Source organism: Sturnira hondurensis, unplaced genomic scaffold (assembly GCF_014824575.4).
Source record: "Sturnira hondurensis isolate 20B ecotype Veracruz unplaced genomic scaffold, ASM1482457v3 Scaffold0001120, whole genome shotgun sequence".
Taxonomy (NCBI): Eukaryota; Metazoa; Chordata; class Mammalia; order Chiroptera; family Phyllostomidae; genus Sturnira; species Sturnira hondurensis.
Window position 1 is genome coordinate 5371135 of NW_028073751.1, and position 21275 is coordinate 5392409.

At 41.8% G+C, this 21275-nt stretch overlaps 1 protein-coding gene across 4 annotated transcripts in view; it reads left to right on the forward strand.

Moving 5' to 3' along the window:
- The window catches only part of ARHGAP26 (Rho GTPase activating protein 26), a 420536-nt gene that overhangs the window by 253199 nt on the left and 146062 nt on the right, over positions 1–21275 (forward strand). For all 4 annotated transcript variants that reach the window (XM_037062978.1, XM_037062987.1, XM_037062996.1 and 1 more), the window contains 3 exons: positions 4440–4527; positions 6179–6237; positions 7741–7846. In XM_037062978.1, the coding sequence (XP_036918873.1) occupies positions 4440–4527; positions 6179–6237; positions 7741–7846 (253 nt within the window). The remainder of the gene's footprint in view (positions 1–4439; positions 4528–6178; positions 6238–7740; positions 7847–21275) is intronic.

A 21275-nucleotide genomic window follows, 5' to 3' on the forward strand; every position in this document is an offset into this window, starting at 1 on the left:
TCACTTACCTTGATATAAAGGGGCACCCTCCACTTCTGTCCCGGGTCTAACTTCACTGCCTGGATTGTAAGCTCAAGACAGTTCTGTGCACTCCAGAAAGCAGCTGGGATGCTAGGGTGGGGTGGAGGCAATGCAGCTTGGCATCCCTCTCCAGAGAGGCTTGGACTGTTTCTGGGTGGGCAGAGGACGCTGGCCTATCTCATTGTTCCTGCAAGTGGGGCCACTCTCATAACTAAATATAATGGTACAACCTCTGAGGGGCAGGTGAGCAATATATTTCAAAACTGAAAGTGCACATGCTCTTTGACCTAGAAATTGCACTTTGGGGATTTTTTTTAGAGGTAAGACATGTAAAAATATCACTGTTTATCACAGCCAAACCAGAAACAACCTTAATTTCTATGCATGGGATATTCAACTATGGTGCGGTGAAGTACTGTGAGGTAGATATGTTTGTGTGCTGATATGGAACAATTTCTTAAGATATTGCTCAATGAAAATTGCAGTGCATGGAATGAATGGCATGTCTAGTGTTCTTCTGTTTGTGTTTTTAAAAAGCCGTATTCATATTTTGCACGTCTATGCATATGTTGTTGAGGTAGCGCGTGCACACACACAAAACTGATGATAGCAGTTGCCTCTGGCGTAGGAAAGGCTCGCCTTTTCATGGGTATCTGTTTGTTTTGCTTCGATACATTTTTTCACTGTGTGCATATATTACCTTCTATGTTGAAGGAAAAACAATTTTAATTTGCCTACATTATACTGTGTTATTAGGAAATGTAGGAGTTAAACACTGCTCTCAGTCTGTGTCTCCTGTTTTCCCAAATTCATGTGGGAGTGGGTTAGGGAGGAATGCACTCATTGTTCTTTACCCACATGATGCCTTTGTTTCCTCAAGCTGCTCCTCTAGCCTAGGTCAGTTTTACTAAGGGGTGCAACGGTCAAGTGACATGGCAGGGAGAAAGGACTGAGTTCTGAAGAAAATTTTACATTATGTCTCTGCATCTTGTTCAGATGCTACCAGGAAGTTTCTTTCTGTAGGTGAACAGAGCATCGGTAGGCAGGTATAGAAATCAGTGGTGCTTTCTGAAAATGCAGTAGCTTGGTAGGCTGTCTTTAATTTAGTTTGAATATAAAATGAATTAAAATGGACGTGCTCAAGATATGAGCTTTGCCTCATCGTTGCTATAAAAAGCCCTTTAGCTGGGCTGTAATTTGACTCTCCTGTCTGTAATGTTACACAATATTCCTATGGTTACAGAGCCCTAATAAGTGGAAGCTAATCATTAGTTTGCTAAATGTGGTTCATGGAACAGTTCACAACTCCCAGACCTGCCAACTGCTGCTTGTTTAGTGTCATATTCACTCTTCTTGGGTAGAAGTGGGTTTGCTCCTCAGAAAAATGTGCAGTAATGTTTGTCTTGCATCCAGGAACCATGCAGTGTAGCGGCTCTCCATGTGTCTTGGTCACGGGAGGGGAAAAGGTCATACTAAGCAGAGTGTTCGGGTACCTACACTTATGTGGAAGAAACCATTAAGGGAATGTGAGATGACAAAGCAAGGAAAGAATTAAAGCTGCTGAGGTTTTGGATATTTTGTTCACTTTTCAGAAATCTGCTCTGATAGAACTCTATGGAGGCTACTGTTGTGTGGGGCCTAGAGATAAAATCATGCTCTTTGGGTTCTTGCTTGTTTCATGTGACATGACAGACTTCATTATTGCCCAGAGTCACCTGCAAGCACATAGATGTGCTGCCTTTAGGAGCCAAATATTTTATGAGCTGGGGCCCTTTCTTCTCTCCTGTTCCAGTGTGTGTCAGGGGAACACACTAAGAGCAGTAGTTGCCAGCTGGATTTGTGCCTTCACCTGGGGATTACGCCTAAATCCTTAAGCCATTCATGACTATTTGGCTTCCTCCTACTGCATTTGGATGCAAGTGAGTTCTTTCCCAGTGCCCACTTGTGACTCATTCCTCTTTCCAGCTGGAAGGTGGTGTTGGCCCTTTCTTCTTGACCCAGAGAGAGACAGTCCAGTGCCTTTTTTTTTTGTCCAGAAAGAGACAGTCCAGTGTCTGTCTCTGCTTGCCTACTGTATTGTTTAGATCTCTTTGGCTCATAAAAAACAAACAAACAAAAACAGAAAACCTGACCTCAAGTGGCTTAAGGAAAAGCACATTTATTGGCTCACATGACTGAAAAGGCATGGTGGGATACAAGGTCTCAAATAACATCATCAAGACCCACTTGTTCTGCTTTTCTCATCTCTGGTTTTGTTTGTCACACTCACTCTCAGGCTCTGTGTTGGCACTTGGAGCCATTACAAAACCTTCCAGGTGCAAGGCCAACAGGAAACAGCAGATATCCTTTCCTCTGTCTGCTAGAAAAGCCATGAAGTTCACTGCGGTTCAACTGACTTAGGTCTTGGGCCAACCCTGAACCAGTCCAGAGGTCCAGAGAGAAACTGTGCTTTGATTGGTCTGTCCTGAATCCCATTCCCCACCCCTGGAAAGGCAGAGCCTCCCCTGAGCACTTGGAGTAGGTGTGAGGAGAGGGTAGCAGTAGCCCAAATGACTCCCTAGTAGCCCAAATGAAAATGGGGTGCTGTGTGGAAAGGAAAGGGAATGGGAGAGAGGAGGCAAATCAGGTCTTTAGTATGAGGAAGCTGGGTTCTCCTTCCAGTGCACTGCAAAGTCTCTACTTCCTGCCTGCCGCCTTGCCAGCAGAAGGTAGGGTTCTCCCGGTTTGTGAAGCAGGCCATATTCTCCAACATCTGCTTGTTTTTCTTAGCTGTCTGTGTGTACAAGAATTATCTTTTTAAGCATTGTACACAGTTATTTTAAAATACACTTATTTGTTTAAAAGTCCACGTTAAGAGACAAAAGACATAATCAGAAGCTGATATAATTATGGTGGCTCTCATTGCATTTATTGCTTTAAAGCAATTTTTTAAAAATATATAAAAGTAGTGGAATCAGGTCATTCTTTAGAAAATATAACAACTGTAATTCTCTCAGTATTAGGTAGGAATTTCAAGTTTGAAAGTAGCTTAAATCAAAAAGGAGTGGTGCGATTTACAGGTAGGTAGAGGTTACATCCACAGTTAACGGTGCACAAATCTAATTGAAAACCAAAACAAGCCAGAGACATGTGTGCTTCAGATTCAGCCTGTGGAGTACGGGTGTTCTGCCATCGGCTGAAGATCAAAAAGCATGAGCCACAGTCAAAACCTGATCCGCCATGAAATACTTCAGTTCGGTTTTTTAATTGCCTTTTTCTTAACAGATGAGCAGGTAATCAGGTACCGAGTGGATACCCGAGGTACCTTAACATAAAAGATAAAAACTAAAAAACACACAAAAATGGACAACCTTAAAAAACGTAAAACACCCAAAAGAAAACTACCATTAATATCCGTAGAGCGATAAGACAAGATTTTGCATCCTTCAAGCAAGAGCAAGATGCTATTATAAATGGACATTAAACAAAAGACAAGAACTCTTTGTAATAAAACAATGTCTAGCAGATACAAGATAGTAAGAGTGATGCCGCAAAGGTGAGAAAAGCCCCTGTAAAGCTCATGTGGACGCCCCGCTTCTGACTCCCCACTGCCAACGCTCCCTCAAAATCCACGTCTTGGAGTGTTCAACAAGGAAAAAGTTTAGAGATACAGCAGAGAGCAAATTATTGAAATGCAGAATTTCTCAGTGGTTTTTGGCTATAAAAAATAAAAGTAACAGAGTCAAGTCATAGTTTGGAAAACAAAAACTGTCATTCTACCACTCTGATCCAACCACTGTTTTAATTTTAGAGCATTTCCTTTCAGCCTTTGTTCATGTGAATTTCTCACAAACTTTGAAATCTTGGTTTTTCTTTTTTTGCTACGTGATTTTAAAATTGCTTGCTAATTTAGACATTGTCCATAATGCTCGATAGCACCATTATCCCATAAAAGCAACATTCCATTAAGTAGATTTACCATAATTAAGTTAATCACTTTGTATTATTGGACATTTAGGTTGTCTCTTTGTGAATGTTTTTCTGGTAGTATATGTTAAACATGTGGTTGGTATGCAACTTTTCTCATGTCTCATTTCCTAAGGATAGACTGTGTAAGGTGGGATTACCAGTTTAAAGGGTAAACATAAACATTTTTATGACTCTTGATACCTATTGCCAAATTGCTTTTCAAAACTGCTGCATTTATTTCTACTACCTCCAGCAGATTATAAGAGGGTAAGTTTCACTGCATTCTTGCTGGAGGTAACCATTTAGATTCTTAAACATTTTCCTAATTTTTAAGAGGTAAAAAATAGGTGTCCTTTTGTTTTAATTTGGATTTCTTTGGTTAGTAGTGTGAGGCTGAATGCTTTCTGTGTGCTTGATTTGGTAGCTCTGTTTTCTGCTCTGCTTCATGCATTGTATTTTCCTCATTGTAGACCCCAAAACAGCTTCGGAAACAGAAACGGATATCTGTGCAGAATGGGAGATCAAGACCATCACTAGTGCTTTGAAGACCTACCTAAGGTAGGGACTTTCCATTAGCAGGGCAGAGTGCCAGCTTGTTATCAGGCAATCAGGAAGAAAGCAGTTTTATTTTCAGCCTCCAGAGAGCTGTTGGGTGGGTGTTTGAGATGTGGAAACAGCTTATGTGTGGGTGCAGTTAGCTCAGCAGGCCAATCCGATTGTAAATCATCCATAGTTGATAGGTTGCCATTGTGCAGTGGTGCCATGAGTGATTTAGGGAGCTTTGTTCTTCTAAGAAGCTACTATGACAATTAACCTTTAACAGAACCTAAGTTACGGCATTTCCTGAAATCCACGGATACTTCTAAGAAAAGAAGGAATCCCATCCCATTCTACTGTGAATGTATTATTATGTACCCTATGTATTTTGATAGATTTGTGCATTGCAGATTGAATATATTGTTGACATTGATCCTTGAAAATGAGAACTTAATGGAAGTCCTTTTAGATGCCTTCAGTTTAGATTGGAAAATGTCACTTTTGAGACATTGGAGAAGAGAGTATTTTCCTGTCATAATATATGTGATATTCCTGCTGCCTCCCTCCACCTCCCTCAGTTATTGAGAAAGTACGTAACTGTCTAGTTGCCTGTATCTCAGTTTCAGGAATAGATTGAAATTTATGCTGGACTTGAAGGGTAGGCACACTATTATTCTTTAATGAAGTTTTTGCACAAAAAGCTGGGGGTCTAGTCTTAAGCAAAGAGGAGAACTATCATCACAGGTTGTATAAACATTTGTACAGGTTCTGTGACCATTCTCTTGGCTCAAAAGCAAAGTAGGAAAGTCACAAAAAAGGAGTTGGTGATGTGAATTTTATTGGCTGTTGGAGGACTGATGGAAGGATCTTGAAGTCAGGAAGATGTAATGCAAGTGATGACTAAAAGTTAATTAAGGGATTTGATGAGGGTAAAATAAAATCTGAGCCAAGAGTCATGTATAGTCTGTTGAGAAGCTTATTATTTGGACTGTCAGAAAACCCTCAAATTTATAGTTTAGCATATTCATTAAATATTTATACACTTAATAATTTCATTATAGTTTTCACAAAACCGTATTGTAGAGGTTCGCATGTAGCACTACTTTTTGCATGTTGATGGTGATTTGCTAATAAACAGTAAGTCTAAAATAGCAGGTAAAATTTGACTGTTTTGTGCCTAATGTCAGGGGTTCTAGCCCTTGGACATTTTTGAGCAGAGTTCCATGGTGAATTTGCCACAAAAACACCTACAAAAAGTCTCTCATAGTATTTACAGATGAACTGATGGTAATAACAAGGTGCTGGGAAGATGAGGGTTTAAGTACAGGTATTTGCAAATGTTTTGCTAGTGCCTGTTTCTCAGGCATATTTTAAAATGCTCTTATTGATGGGTGGGTCACTGCCTAAAAAGGAAACCTCTTGGTTTGGGCTAGACTTTTTTGTATTAGTTGTGACAACAAAACAGTTGTATCTATTTCCTTAAAAAGAAGAGAGAATTGAAATTTCAGGTAACATCTCAGGACCTTTCAAAGGGAGAGTAAGTTGAGTTGCTGTTGTTTCCCTGGTGTGTCTTTGAAAAGTGTACTACAGTTTGGCAGTCTCTAGGCTACTGTGTAGAGAAAAAAAAACATTGTTCTTATTAAGCTAACTAGTGTATAACCTTTTATTCCAGAATGCTTCCAGGACCACTCATGATGTACCAGTTTCAAAGAAGTTTCATCAAAGCAGCAAGTAAGTGTTTTATTTTGTCACAGTTTTAAGGGGGAAGGGAACAGATTTTTCTATATCCCAAAATAAATATTATCTAACACTTCATATTCTGCGTGTAAACTACCCCCACACACCCATAAGTTCAACACAGAATAAAAACGAGACCAAATTGGGGTTGCCGAGGGCCTTGCTACTACCCCGAATTTACAGTGGAGGAGAGAAACTTCTGAAGTGTGTTTTTGAGGGTGAGGAGAAGACAGGAAAGCAAGTTTGCCTCTCCAATTTTGATTATTGGAATTCTAACCCCGTGGGTTTTTCCCAGCCTTTAAGTAACATTTTGCAGAATGAATCAAACTTTGCACATTACCTAAATTGAGTACTGGAAGTGTTTCCCTGAATGCGACACCATTTATATAACTTCTCAGTCTGCTTTCTATCATGACTTCCATTTACAGCTTCTAATCATTCTTCAGCTATATCATCCAGGTCTCTAGCATCACATTACTGGCATTAAAACTCATAAGGATTAGGTGCAAGCTACCCTAAGTGTGCTGGGATCTGTCTACGGGGGACATGCCTGCTGTAGGGGCAGTGAGATTCTCTGTCAGATTTAAATCTGGCATGAAACCCCACAGTGCTATTGTACCCCTAGCCTGTGCTTCTCCCGGCTCTCTTTATGTCTTTAGAGTTTGTTTACCCTGGTAGCTACTACTGGCCTAATTGAGTAGCAAGTAGTGTTTTGATGGCTGTATCTACTCGTAGTTTCCCCCTTCAAACGGGGAGGAGAAAGGCATGGGAGAAAGCTAGGAGTGAAAATAGTGTTTATGTGATTTCTTTCCCAGAGAAATTCCAAACCCATGGCAACCATTTTCTAATTAAATCTTACATCGGTCCTATAAATAGGTATGGACTACCCTCCTTCTACTTCCCAGAAAAATGGAGCCACTTACCCAAGTTCAACCAAGAGTACACGGCAGGCCATGAATTAGGTTACAGGTTGGCAGAAAGATTGACATATTTATGTGCTGTTTCTTCTCTACCAGACTGCTGTCACACATGGTTTGAGAGTAACTGGACATTCATTGCCTTTGATTTCTTTGATACTGTTGTGAGGCATTTTGCTATTTGAGACCCTTGTAATGTTGTTTACTTATGATTTGTTTATCACTTGCTGAGTGCATGAAGTTCCTTCTTTCCTTGAAATGAAGCCGTCACTCTGGGGAGTCAGCTGCTTCCAAGTTTGTTCCTGCTCTGTTCACTTGACTGGCTCCATTTCATCATGTCATCATTTTGGCTTGATTTTTTGATGGCCTTTTTTTTTAAAAAAATGAACTCTTTTACAGAAAGCACCACTAAAAGCACTTGTACATATAATCATTCTTGTCATGAGTACACAGAACAGGATCTTAACCCTTTGAGAAATCCTCAGTCTGTCTGTCCAACCTCTTTTTTCCTTTGATTTTGTCTTATAAACTGATTTAGCTGTGGCACTGATCAAATGTTACCTCCCTCCTACTTTTGCAGAGCTGGAGAATCAGGAGTCTCGGGTGTCTGAAATCCACAGCCTTGTTCATCGGCTCCCAGAGAAAAACAGGCAGATGTTACAGCTGCTCATGAACCACTTGGCTAAGTAGGTTTAAGAGTGATTGCTGGCCCTTTTCTCACCCCTAGAAAGTTCCTATCTTAGCACTGAAGCTGGGCTCAGTTCTGCTTATGTTTGCCTCTCCCACTATTGCATCAGGTATGCTGGAGGCTTAGGAAAGAAATGTGTGAAATGTTAACTGCAGAGGATAACAGCAGCAAATGCCAGACGGTCTTTGCAAAGTGGGCTGGGAGAGTGCCCTGTGCAACCAGATTGCCAGATAGAGTTTTCAGGGGTTTTTTCCTCTTGCAGTGACCAAGGGAAAGCAGGTATGTTGTTTATGATGAGGTCACCATGCAGAGTTTTCTGGAGTTATGTGGTCTGGTGACAATCAAGGGGGAACAGGAATATGTTGTGAGTTCACAGACCTTAGATTTGAAGTAAAGAGGCCTGGGTTCCAGAGTTGACTCTGCTCTTAACAAGCCACTTAACCAGCCCTAGACAAACCACTGACCTCTCAATTCCTTAATTTCTTCACCTGTCAGATATAGCTAGTAGACTTCCTTTCATTACAATGTCATTGATTTTTTAAAGTTACATGTATTAAAGTCTTTGAAGAAGTATAGAGAATAAAGGAATAATACCCACTTACCCTTTAAGATCACCAAAGCATTCAGTGGGGGCTTGATTTTCCTGCTGGGAATATTTATATTCTTGGAATGGTTTGAATTTTTGTGTCTACTGTTACTTGACCCTCTTCAGAATGGTCTTACTGTCTTCCCTTGTTGTATCAGTTACTAGATGTCTGCCTGTTCTAACCTGCCATTGACTGATGAAACGTTCTTGATTGGAACTGGAGCATAAGAAAAGACAGAGTCTAACAGTTAACCTGAATTGTTAAGCCCTGGATTCCACTGAACTGATGTAAATTTGGACCTTTCCCACACTTGTTCGTGCCATGAAGTCATTTCTTTGGGATAGGTTGATACTTTGCTGAGGGAGATTATGGTGGTTTGTTTTCATATTTATACTAGGAGCTGTATATTACCTTTTGGAGAGAGAGTACATATGTGACCACAAAGATTGCCACAGGTCTCAGTATGAAGAAACAAGAATGATTTGACTGTTGGTGAGAAGCAATGAGGCAGTAAAGGGTTGCTCCATTATTGGTCAAATGTCTTTCTTGCCATGCTGTAGGAGAACTGCATTGCGATCATTGTGATTTAGTTTTATTATATTTTTTAATAATTTATTTTTAGAGAAAGAGAGAGAACTATTAATGTGTGGTTGCCTGTCAGGTGCCCGGATGTGTGCCCTGACTGGGAATCGAACCAGTGACCCTTTAGGTTTGCAGCCTGGCACTCAATCCACTGAGTCACACCACACATTAAGATGGCCAAAATATATTTTTCATGTATTTTTTGGTCTTCATCTACAATTCCTGGCTCACAACTTCCTGAACCCTTGGAATTTCCTAAGTGTTGACAGGGTAAAGAGGTGTCTTTTGGAACCAACCCTGTGATCAGAGGATTGCAACTTTCAGTCCTGCAAACCCCCACCTGAGGTTGAATCAATGGCCAATGGCCATTGGCCCATGGCCCATGTTGTGACTGTAAGGAAGACTGTAAAATCCCAAGAGGATGGGGATTGGAGAGCTGCGGGTTGGTGGTCACGGGGAGGAGCTGTGGGAGAGCGGCGCCCTGGAGAAGGCATGCCGCTCTGTGCTCCTTTTCTGTACCTCACCCTATGCATCTCTTTCATCTGGCTCTTCCTGAGTGGTAGCCTTTTAAAATAAAATAGTGATCTAGTAAGTAACGTGTTCCTCAGAGTTCTGGGAGGCTTTCTAGTAAACTAATAGAACCCAAGGAGGGTGTTTGGGTACTTCTGGTCATATAGTCAGTAAGTCAAAAGTAGAAGTGACATCCTGGGTTTGGGACTGGCATTCTGAGTTTAGGGGATTGTTGGAACCTCCAGTCAGTGGCCAGTCATTCAAAAGCACAGGGACCTGGTTTGCATCTGGCCCATCTGAAGTTTGTGTGTGCGCATGCACGTGTGTGTGTGTGTTTTGGGGTGGGGACAGTCTTGTAGGACTAAACCTGTGGGCTCTGATGCTGTCTGCTGGTAAACAGAAGTGAGTTGAAGTCTTGGATAGTTTGCTGGTATCTTGAAAATTGTTTGTTGGTTTGGGGACCCTGCCCTCCCAACACAGATATTAAGTCTGGGAACCCAATTTATCCATATTCAGAAACAGAGCAAAGCAGAGAATGTGCAGTTTTACAAGGAGCAGACCCCTGAAGAATCCTGATGAAGTGTGTTTGAAATAATGGGAAGTGGGCTTTAAAAAGTAACTCCAGATGCTCTGAGATGATGGTTTGATGCCTATTCCATCAACCCAGTCAGGCATTTTTTAAACAGAAAAGCTAGATCTTAGTTGCAAACCTTTGTGCACTTGAAGGCCTGCACCAGAACAGAGGAAGTTGCAGATACGTTGTGCAGCCAAGCTTGTGTGGGGTGCTCCCAACTGCTTTGTGGTCACTGGGTCTTACGAAGCCCTGCAAGCCTGCTGGGAACAACTGGCTGAGATGGTCTCGAGCCCGATGAAGGCAGTTGGGTTTTTTAAGCTGTGTAGTTGTGATGAGATCTTAATTGCACCAAGAAACAAAGAGTAGATAGTGAACCAGCAGAGCCAGTGCTGAATCTTACCATTTTTAAAATACCCTGAGGATTGTTAGGAATCTTTAAAGAAAAAAAAACCACCCCAGCCCTTAAGGTCAATCTTGAACAGTTGAGTCTGTTCATCTCCTGCTGGATGGTTCAATTCCTCTCTCTCATTCCACTCTCTGCTTGCTCAACCCCATTAAATCCAGTCCATCTTTGTCCCAAACTCAAGGGATTGTACAACTGGACTATGCAAGTTACAGCTAGGACCTTGACTTTTTGCCTTCTAACCAATTTTGTTGCTACATTGATTTATTTTCTAGCATTTCTGGAGCATTATACTTTGTTTTTGATGCTTATCATGGATTTTCTTTGAGGTTCTATGAGGTACTTATATGACACTTCCTTATTCATTTAACCACTAAGAAATCTACATATAGACAAGCTTTGTGCCTGTAATGTGAGTCTGTCAGAGCTGATGTTAGAACATGCACACTTCAGTGCTTTGCATGCTGTGTTCGCTGTGTTCTTGGTCTCTGGAGCTCTAGATTTAAAGTGTCTTGGACAGGATGGGTGTAAATGAGCACTGCTGAATCCAGTAAGGGGTATTTATTTAGGTCTGAAAAAATTCTTTGACACCTAGGGGAGTTCTAAGATTGCACTTAAACTCTATATGCTCATTTACAGCACTGCCCTATTTTAAAAGAAAGCAGTAAGGGCAAGTAAACTTGGGACAAGGGTTGGTTTGTCTATTTCATTCCAGTTTTCTCAGGTTCAGACTTACCCTAGGATATGCCTGAACTATTGTTACTGTGGTCCACTTAATGTTCAGCTTCCTTCCTAAGTTTTGGTTTCAGGGCTGGTTCTGCTGGAAAGCCCAGTGTTTGCCGCTCTCTTTGCCTACTGTGCTCGTCCTGTGTGTCACAGATGCCTGGTTCAAAGGGAAGACATTTTGTATTGTGTATTTTTTAAAGTATTCTTTTCAAACACTTTCCAAAATCGATTTCTTTTATCTGTGGAAGGAGAGTTAAGACATTTTAGATTTAATCCCAAAAAGATATGCATTCAGAGGGGAAAAATCTTAACGGGGAAGGAATAAAAACTTCAAACCTTGAAGCAAATACGATTACCAGGGTACATCCAAATCTTAGAGCTCTTGGATTTGTTTCAGACCTCAGAGGGAACATGAAAATTATAGGCAGCTATGCACTTATTTTCGTTGTTCCAGCTCAAATCTACTCTGATAATTAGATGTTTTCTATTTGGATCCTGGAATCTAGTATACAGTGTGTAGTCATGTGCTGCAAAGCACAGTTAGACTCACCTGGGGTGCTTGTTTACATGGACGTTGCTGGGCCCCACCCCTGGTTGACTAAAGCGGACTCATCTGGGAATCTGCATTGCTGGTTTTTCCCTAGGTCATTAGGATGCAAACAGTCTTTTGAGAAACACTGGCCTAGAGGATGGCCCATATGCAGGGATTTTCTATGAGAGAGAAATGGTGTTGAGAGGAATGGACTGGGATTTAGAAGGTATTAGAAATAGGAAGAAGGTCAAAGCAGTGAGTTCAAAAAGGAGATTTTTTAATAATTAAATAGTTATTAAATTACTAAAAAATATCCAGTTTTGATTTCCCATGTCTTTACAATTTGACTTTGCATTAAACTGAGTGTTCAGCAAGTGACTATTTTAGATCAAGCATAAAGCATTTTGATTAATAAAGAAAATTGCCCCTACCTAGCTGTGGGACCTTGTAGAAACCATTGAACCTCTTTTGAGCCTCAATTTTCTAAGTTCCCTTCCAATCATGTGATTTTGCATTTTTATCATTTGGGAAGGGGAGTCAAGGCAGGGGGACATAGAGAAAATACTTCCTGGTCTTATAATTGTAGAAGGAAATAAAAGTAGATGAGTAATAAAGACTGATTTCATGGTAGTTCCCTGGTGTTTACATAGTATGATGGCTCCAAGTATGTTGTGTATCTCCACAAATACCATTCATAGTGGCTCATTGTAACTTTATTACAGTGTTTATGCTGCGTGGGAGGATTTCGAAAGACTCTCCGTATATGAGGAGTGGCTATTAAAAATACCTTTTCACAGCTGGCTTTCTCAAAACAAGTATTGAGAAATAAATCTTAGTCTCTTTTCTTTTTTGAAGCAACTGCTCCTTTATTGCTAGGTTATTGTTGGAGAGGCAGAGTCCTTTTCTTGCTTTTCTAAAGAGGTATTGTATTATTTAGGATGCTTTGGGCTGCAAGAAACAGAAAGTACACTTCAAAAGAACTTAATAAAGAAATCTGTTGTCCTGAGGGCTGGTTAGTTTCTTTGTTCATAGAGTACTCAGGTTACTTCCGTGGTCCTGCTCACAGCCAGCCTCTCTGTGTTGGCTAGATCTTCTCAGGGCCATAAGATGTTGCATTGTATCCTTGCAGGTTAATGGTGGTCCACAGAAAAGGTGTTATTTTTTTCTTTGAGTTTTTTTTTAAGACCTATGATGATGCTTTGCCAAGAAGTTCTACAACAGGTTTCCTATCACATCCTAATGGTTTGAATGGTACCACCATGATTTTTTATAACAAACAGCATTGACCTGGGCTGCTTGTGGGAGCAACAGTTGCCAATGTAAAAGTAGAGGATGCCAGTGTAGGCAGTCCCTAGTGCCTATTGCAAGTAATCTTGGTAAGATAGCATTTAATAGAGAGCATTAAGTCTATTGAATTGTCTTCACATGGCATGGTAACTTGATCAAAACATATAGATTTAAAAGGCCAGATTGGGATAGGAGATGAATACATTGCAGTGTGAGTATAATATATGCTAACATTCCAAGATTTGGAGAGAGAAGGGTGAGAGCAAAAGGAAGAGGGCAAATTTAACTTTCGTCCTATTGCTTCTTACTGGTTCCTTATTGTTTTCATTGCCCATTTGTCATACAGGTGAGACCTTATCAAAATATGGGCTGGGGCAGCCCTGGCTGGCGTAGCTCAGTGGATTGAGCGGGGGGCCTGCGAACCAGACGATCGCGGTTCGATTCCCAGCTAGGGCAGATGCCTAGGTTGCAGGCCGGTTCTTTGCAGGCCAACTACCAGCAGGGGACGCACAAAAGGCAACCATACATTGATGTTTCTCTCCCTCTCTCCTTCCCCTCTAAAGATATATAAATAAATAAAATCTTTAAAAAAATATATATATATATGGGCTGGGGCAAAGTAGGTTTACAGTTGTGCCTATGTGAAACACATAGTTTATTCTTGTGTTATTACTTATTAATTATTGTATTATTTTCCATACAAACCACTGTAAACCTACTTTTGCCCCACCCTGTATTTAGGCTCCATTGTCAGAAGTTATCAAGGGTTGAGCACCTAGAACCTTGGCTGTTTTCACCTTCCTGAGTATTTCCGGGCATTCCTGCAAATCCGGAAGGATGTGTCCGTATTTCCTTAGTGGTCCAGAAGCAGAGTGAATTGGGTTCATGTACAAATTCCTGTGGTTATAAATAAAATCACTGCTAGACCTTGGCACCAAGAGGGATGGGCCCTGGTGGGTAGCTAGCATTCCTCGAAGAAGTTCTTAAGAAAAGGGCCAAAAGAAGAAGGAAGTTGGCATGAATACTTGGCATTAATTTGTATCTTATAGATACTCTAATGTTCCTTCTTCCTCTATCTCAAGTCTAGAGGATAAGATTTAGCTTAGTGAAGAACTGTTGAACACATGAAAAGAGCTAGTTATTTATTTCCTTGTCATCAAGACTAGTCCAAATAAAATAGCTGTGGAATTTTACAAAGCACATTTAAAAGAAAACAGTACTTTTGAGATGATGGCTTTCTAAGATGGAAAGCGCCTGTGAGCTTCTCTGGCAGCCTTCCCTCAGCCATCCTCCCTGGCTTCTGAACCTTTCTTCTCTCTGGTAACCACTGGGCTCCCCTGCTGCCTCTACAGAATTGCTTGGTTGCTGGGCTACTGATGGTGTGGCCTCATACCCCTACAGTGACCACATTCTCCTGTCCCATTTGGCTTCTGCCTCACTGACTCTTACCCTGAACTGACAGTTTTGGTGATTTTAACCCCTAACTATCTCTTGAATCCACCCACTTTTCTCCATCTCCATCAGTGCCCCCTAGTCCACACTGTCATCACCTCTCTTCCAGACTGTGCGCAGAGTCTTCCTCCCGAATTGCTCTGGCTGGTGGAGCCCTGGCTCCCCTCCAGTCCACCAAATGTTTGCTTTGCAGCTGGGGAACTCGGAACACTGTAAATCTCGACACATGATTCCCCTGTTTAAAAAAATCTTCAAAGGCCACTTTCCCATCACTTTTAAGGTAAAACTCTGGATATGGCCTCTGAGGCCTGGTTTGGGCTAGACCGTGTCAGCTTTCGCAACTTCACCTTGGGCCCCTCATGATCACCATCGCGTCCCTACTGCATGACAGCACACAATGGACACTCATGAATATTTGTTGGATAGAAGACTGATAGTCCCTGGACCATTCCTCAAACATCCTCTTTCCTGCTCCCTCTTTTTGCCTTTCACAGCTCTTTTTTCTCTGTCTGGAATGGTCCCTCTCCAGCCTCTACTGCCAAAGTCTACCTCATTCTTTAGCCTCAGCTCAAATGGCACTGCCTGCAAGAATCCTTTCTGCCTCAAGTGTCCTCTCACTTTCCTGAACTCCCATAGCCTTGGCTTATTCCTCCCTTTTAGCGTGTATCACGTTCCACCTTATGGGACATGACCAGGTGTGTATCTTCTCACTCCTACTGGGTCATAGGCTCCCAGGGGACAGGCAGTCTTTCATCTTTTATCTATTTCTCACCTAGAGGTTGCAAACAAGGGTCTCTAGCCAGAGCAGCCCACACATGTGTTCTCTTTGGTGTTGTTGTCCCACACATTGCTGTTTTTAAAATTTGGACAGGTTTCCAACGTTTGTAATGGGGGTACTATTACTGGAAAAAAATCAGGTCTCCTTGCTAATAATTGGCTGGAACTGAATAGAGCTCACACTCCATCCCCCTGAGCTAAACAGTCCCTTTTGTCTCTTGTGCCTGGCCCACTTCTTTCATGCCCCCCACCTGCCTGGCCGTGGTGTATGCATTTGGGTTTCAGCCCTTGGCCTGACTGTTTGCTAATCCAAAAAGAGGGGCTTGATATTTGAGGATTACACAAATGAATGTGCAGAAATGGGCTGGGAGAATTACTTCCCTGATCAGCTGTTTTTCCCTTGAAAGATTTGTTATTTATGATAGATTGGAGGTCTCAGGAAGAAGTGAGAGATACTGCTACCAGGTTTTTTATGTGTATGGGAGGGGAGGAGAGTGTATTTTTTTTAAGAATGGGATTCTCAAAGGACCTTTTCTAGTTATTTTTGGCAGAGCTAAAGGAAAATCTGTTTAAAGGGACGCTGCGCAGGACAACCACAAGTTTAGGAGCAGAGAGGTAACTTGGCACTTTAAATTAATGGAAATGTAGAAGCGGGAGTCAGAGCTCAGCCCCTATGTAGCCTCCTGCCAGATCTGCACTCACTTTCAACCCAGGAATTTCTCTGTTCTGTGACCTTCCAGTCTTCAGGGTTAGGGGAAGGAAAGATACAAGTTCAGTTTAAATTTTTGGCTTTAAAAAGAAATCAACAAAATTTCTGAATTCAAGGAACTAAATTTTTCACATCATATGAAACGCCCATTCTAAAAAGGGGAAATGCTTGGCTTCCAGCTGTTAGTGAGGCTCAGCAGCCTTAGAGCTCCTTTGATTTGGGTCTCTTGTTTGTTTTGAGTTGTTCCACTCTGTTCGGATCCATTTTTTTTCAGTGATTTTTCTGTTTTCCGATGCACCTCTTCTTCTGAACCGCAGGAGCTACGCGTTGAGTTCCCTCTCGAATTCAGGAAGGACTGAGGAGGAGGATGCAGTCTTTTCCTTTCTGTACAGCTGCTGCCATTTATTCAGGATATTAGAAAAGCCAGAGTATTAACAAACATGGTCACAACTTAGTTTCTTCTTGGCAACTCTTAGCAGAGCCCAATTTCTTTTTCTTTTTTTCCATTTTTGATTTTATGTGAGTCCTCTCTCTTTTTTGAGTTTAGCTAAAAGTTTGTCTATTTATCTTTCAAAAAAAAACAGCTCTCAGTTTCATTGATCTTTTCTGCTGTGTTTTAAGTTGTTACTTCATTTATTTTTTTCTCTGATGAGCCAGATTTTTTAAGCATTGGCCCAGGGAGTGGTTTCATTAAACATCTCTTTTTGGCTGAGCAGCAGTTTCTAACTGATTCTAACACTCATGCTGTTTTGGACACGGAAGCCCTCTCTTGCTGCGTTCTCTTTTCATTGATTGGTAAACATTATCTGTGATACTTATGTTATTACACTGACTGGTTTCCCAACCAGTTCTTCACAACGTTGGGGCTCAAGTGTGGCAGCTGCAGCGAGGCGGCTGGCTAGGTAGTTGCAGTTCAACTGCAGGACTGAGAACATAGTGGTTAAGACAGAACATTCTGGAACCAGGTCGCCTGGTTTTGCTCTCATTTATGAAACATTGTGTGAATTATTTCACTTCTTTTTGCCTGAGTTTCCTCATTTGAAAAGGAGATACAATGATTGTATCAGAAACCTTTAGAGTAGTGTGTTAGATTTTCTTGGCTTCCCTGTGTCTTTCAGCCACCACTGACTGCGGTCACTAGTTTTGTCATCTCCAACTAACTTCATGTAGGTGCAGCCAGATGGCCTGTAGCCTTGCGACCATACTTCGTGCCTCCTGCCTCTTAGCTCCTGCGTGACACCAAGCACTGTTCACACATGTACAACCTGTAAGCAAGGGGCCATTTACATAACTGCAGAGGGAAACCTTTGACTAATGGGAAGTGGAAACTGGGCATCCTAAATAGCAGTCACTAGACAGCCTCTTGGAAGATGGCCTCAGTTAGACTGAGCCAGTGGGGATCCATGCGCTAGGCAGGAGCTGGCTTCTCTGCCTCATTCCCCTGAGAACTCCATAGTAAAGGGTTATCATCTGAGCCGTAACCCCTCGCTCTCTGCTTTCTGGGAAAACTAAAGAAAGACATTAATAACACCTATTCTGTCCAAGGTGTTGTGAGAATTAAATTAATCAATCCACACAAAGATCTTAGGAGAGTGTCTGGCATGTATTACACCCTCCATAAATGTAAGCTTTTACAATCTGAGAATTCAGGGGATGAGGGAAGGGGGATCGTGAAGCTGTGCCTTAGCCTGAAGGAAGACGGGGGACTTGTTCAAAATACTAAACTGAAACAATCATTCTTACTGATGGGACGGGGCTTTCTTTACAGTTCTGTTATTGGCAAGCAAAATCCTTAGAGCTAGATGTCGAAAACATAACACACACAGCTCTTATCCACTTGGGAGATTTTTGTGTGTGCAAGTGTTTATTTTTGCTGTGCTTTTGTTTTCTTAACAATTTGTGTGTGTGGCCCAAAGGGCAGAGCATCCATCTCCCCTTCCTAGCAAAGGTTGAGCCAGTACAGGGTCACCTGGGAGGAAGAGCTATTAAAATCTGCTCTCGGGTCGTATTTTACACCAAGCCTCACACTTCCTTGTGAGTATTCTGGGCTCTTCGAGATCCAGATGCCCCGTGGAGCAGTGCACCTGTTTGAAAGCACAAGCTATGTGGGGCTGGTCTCCATGGGAAGTTAGCAGCTATCTATCCTCACCCTCCTGCTCCTTGGTATCACAAGGCTGATTTCATCTCAGAAGTAGCTCTCTTTGTTACAGTTTAATAACTCTTAATTTCCTGGAGGGGGACGACATGTTATATCTTGAAGACTCATCTTAGTCTGCTCAGTCTGGAAATTTCCACTCATCTTTGCGATCTTCAAAATGTTTCTTTTTGTGAGAGTATCTGACTTTCCCTCCTTCTTACTCAGTTTGGCTGCTCTCTCAGATGCCATTCCCAGATAAAGCATTACCATCTGCTCTGAAAACAGTCCTCTGTGCCTCCAGTTACCTCTCTGCTCAGTCTTCACGTGGCTTTCCCTCCCTGAGTCACTGCAGTCTGTGTTGAAAATTAGTCTACACTCGAAGGAAATTTATGCGTGCACTCATCTTCCTGTCTCGGTGGACACTTTTGTAGTTTAACTCCAGAGAGGGTTTGAAGAAATATTGAGGCGATTTGAATTTTGGATTGGTGCCTTCTGCTTTCTCACATGTATAGTATTGTTTTTCTTCAAGCGCTTTAGCATACCTATTTAGTGTTTCCAATTTGGTATTCTAAAAGTAAATTATTATTTCTCGGTTCTGTGCAGTAGGTGGTGTAGGAACCCAGTGTTTGGCCTCTTGGTATATTGTAAGCAGGTCTTCCTATGCACTTAGACGTGTGTAGGATTTGATAAAATAGGATCACTTGTTTCATTACAGTCAGACTTTCAGTGAGAAAACAGGGGTACCCCAGACCTCATAAAGAGTTAGTACATTAGGTCTTTGGTTGTAAGCAACAGAAGTCAACTGTAGCTATTTAAAAATAGAAGGAAATTTATTAAAAATCTTCTAGGTCAACCACATAATTGAAAGTAGAGTTGAACTATCAGACATTGGAAAGCAACCTCAAGAGCCTTATGTATCTGCCACATCCCTATGCTCTTTACTCCTCTCTTCTAGATGATTATCTCATATCTTGCTTCCTATTTCACAAGAGAAAGTTGACATGCAATCAGGAGAACTTGCATAAGCCACATTCATTCCACATCCATACCCACACCTGTGCCCATGTTTCTGCCTTCCCTCCCCGGGTGACGGGATCAACACCCAGTGCTCCCACCTGCAGGTAGTTCCTTCCTTGGGCACTAGAGAAAATCCTTACTGCATCCACTCTCTCTCCTCTGTCATTAACTTTTTTGTCTCTGCTGAACCTTTCCCATCCACACGTGTTGTACTTTCTGTGGTCCTCTGTAAATAAAAAACAAAACCAATAAAACAAAGAACTTTTCTCAGTCTTGCATCCCCTGCTAGACACCATCTCATTATCTCATTTCTAAGTGTTCTTCCCAGCAGAATGTCTGAAATAGTTGTCTGTGTTGCTGTTCCCAAATCCTCTCTTGAACGTCCTCCACCTTTGCACCCTCTGGGCCACTCACATACAGAAATGCCTCACGTGGGTGTTGTTAAATCAGTTTCAGGCTGCCCTTCCCCCCTATTGTTCTGAAGGGTTTAACGCAGTCTCTCACTGCCTCATCCTTGAAATGCCTTCTTTACTTGGCTTCCAGAACGCTGAATTCTCCTGGTTACCCTCTAGTCTCCCTGGCTGCTCCCTTTCCATCTCGTAGCTGTGGCCCAGGACTCAGTCCTTCTGTTTTCAGACCAGATCTGTCCTCCTCTTCCCTCCCCATTGAGGTCTTGCTCTAACAGTGCAGCCTCCAGTCTCTGTGCTCCCTACCCACTAGCATTATCTAATTCTTTTCCGTGCCAAATATCACCATTTAATATAAATATTGTGCTTATTTGGCCATTCTTTTCTCCTCACGGAAACAGGCTCTGTGAGGTCAGATTGCTGTGTCTACACTGCTTGCGTCCCTGCCACCTAGAACAGGGCTTTTTTGGGAGGCACTCCGTAAATATTTGTTGAGTTAATGACTGAAATGAGGGGTGGGACTCCTTATCCCCTTTGGAGAACTACCTTTGGAATGTCTCACCTTCGACCACCTTTGTTTTCTTGTCATTCCCCTGCAGGCTAACATTCCTAGCAAAGCACAGTTGTAATGCCCCCTCTTGGGTAATGCACCCTTTTCTCTGGTGGGTAATAGTGGGGCAGTTAACAGACATTCTTGGTAGGACCGCATGTGTTAGGTACTCGATACAGTAAAGGTTCTGGTTGGCTTCACCTACCCCCAGAACTGGGCACATTTAAACAAGTTTCCTTTAGTCAGCAGGCAAATGGGGGTTTGTCATTTCAACCATGTCTCTCAGTCTAGCTGGCTATTCAGGTTTTCTTGTTCTCTAGTGAAAGATAACCTTGACATTTTGCTTCTTTAAGAACTACACTTCCCTTCTCACTAAAACTGCCACTTAAACTGCTTTGCATGCCACTTAGATATGAGTTTCCCTTCCAGAGTCGTTGCTTGTCTCACTGGACTATTCTGCCTGGCCTTAAGCAGATGGTTAATGAAGCAGAGAACACTGGCAAAACCATAGCGCATCCTTTCCTTGTCGTGTTATTAATGTATCGTGACTCTTGACATGAATAGCTGCATCAGAAATTGTTTTAGTCACGGTTAAGTCTGATCTTAATTGAAACTTAAGGCATACCTTATGCAAATGTCTTGATGCTTTTGGCTCCTAATCCTCCCTGCTTAGGGGGTGGGGCAAATCCAAAAACAAATTCCTAAGAAACTAATCCATCGATATCCAGAATAGTGCTTCATTTTAAAATAAAGCTCTAAGAGTCCAAAGTGAAGCACTTTCAGTAGGAAAAATTCTAAGTTACATGCTAGTTACTATTAAAAGGTTGTATCCCAGTATCCCTGTGCTCTTTGGGATTTGGTGGCCTGTTAAAAACTGTGCAATCTTTAGTGCAAGTGGCTTGGACAGATCTGGACTGAGAAGAAGAATTGTGACAGCCTAATTGGCATTGTTCATGCCAGTATGTATTTACTGAGCACCTGCTATGGACAATAAACACATACTGACATGGGCAAACCACTAACTTATCCAAGAGCATTGGCCCACTAGGCAAGAGGTTATAATCTTGAGTTTTTACAAACTCATTTTATGCACAATTTTGAGCAAGTTTACCAGGCCTTAGGGTTTCTTCATCTAAAAGATAAAGTATATTTTAAAAAGCATGCATCTGCAGATATA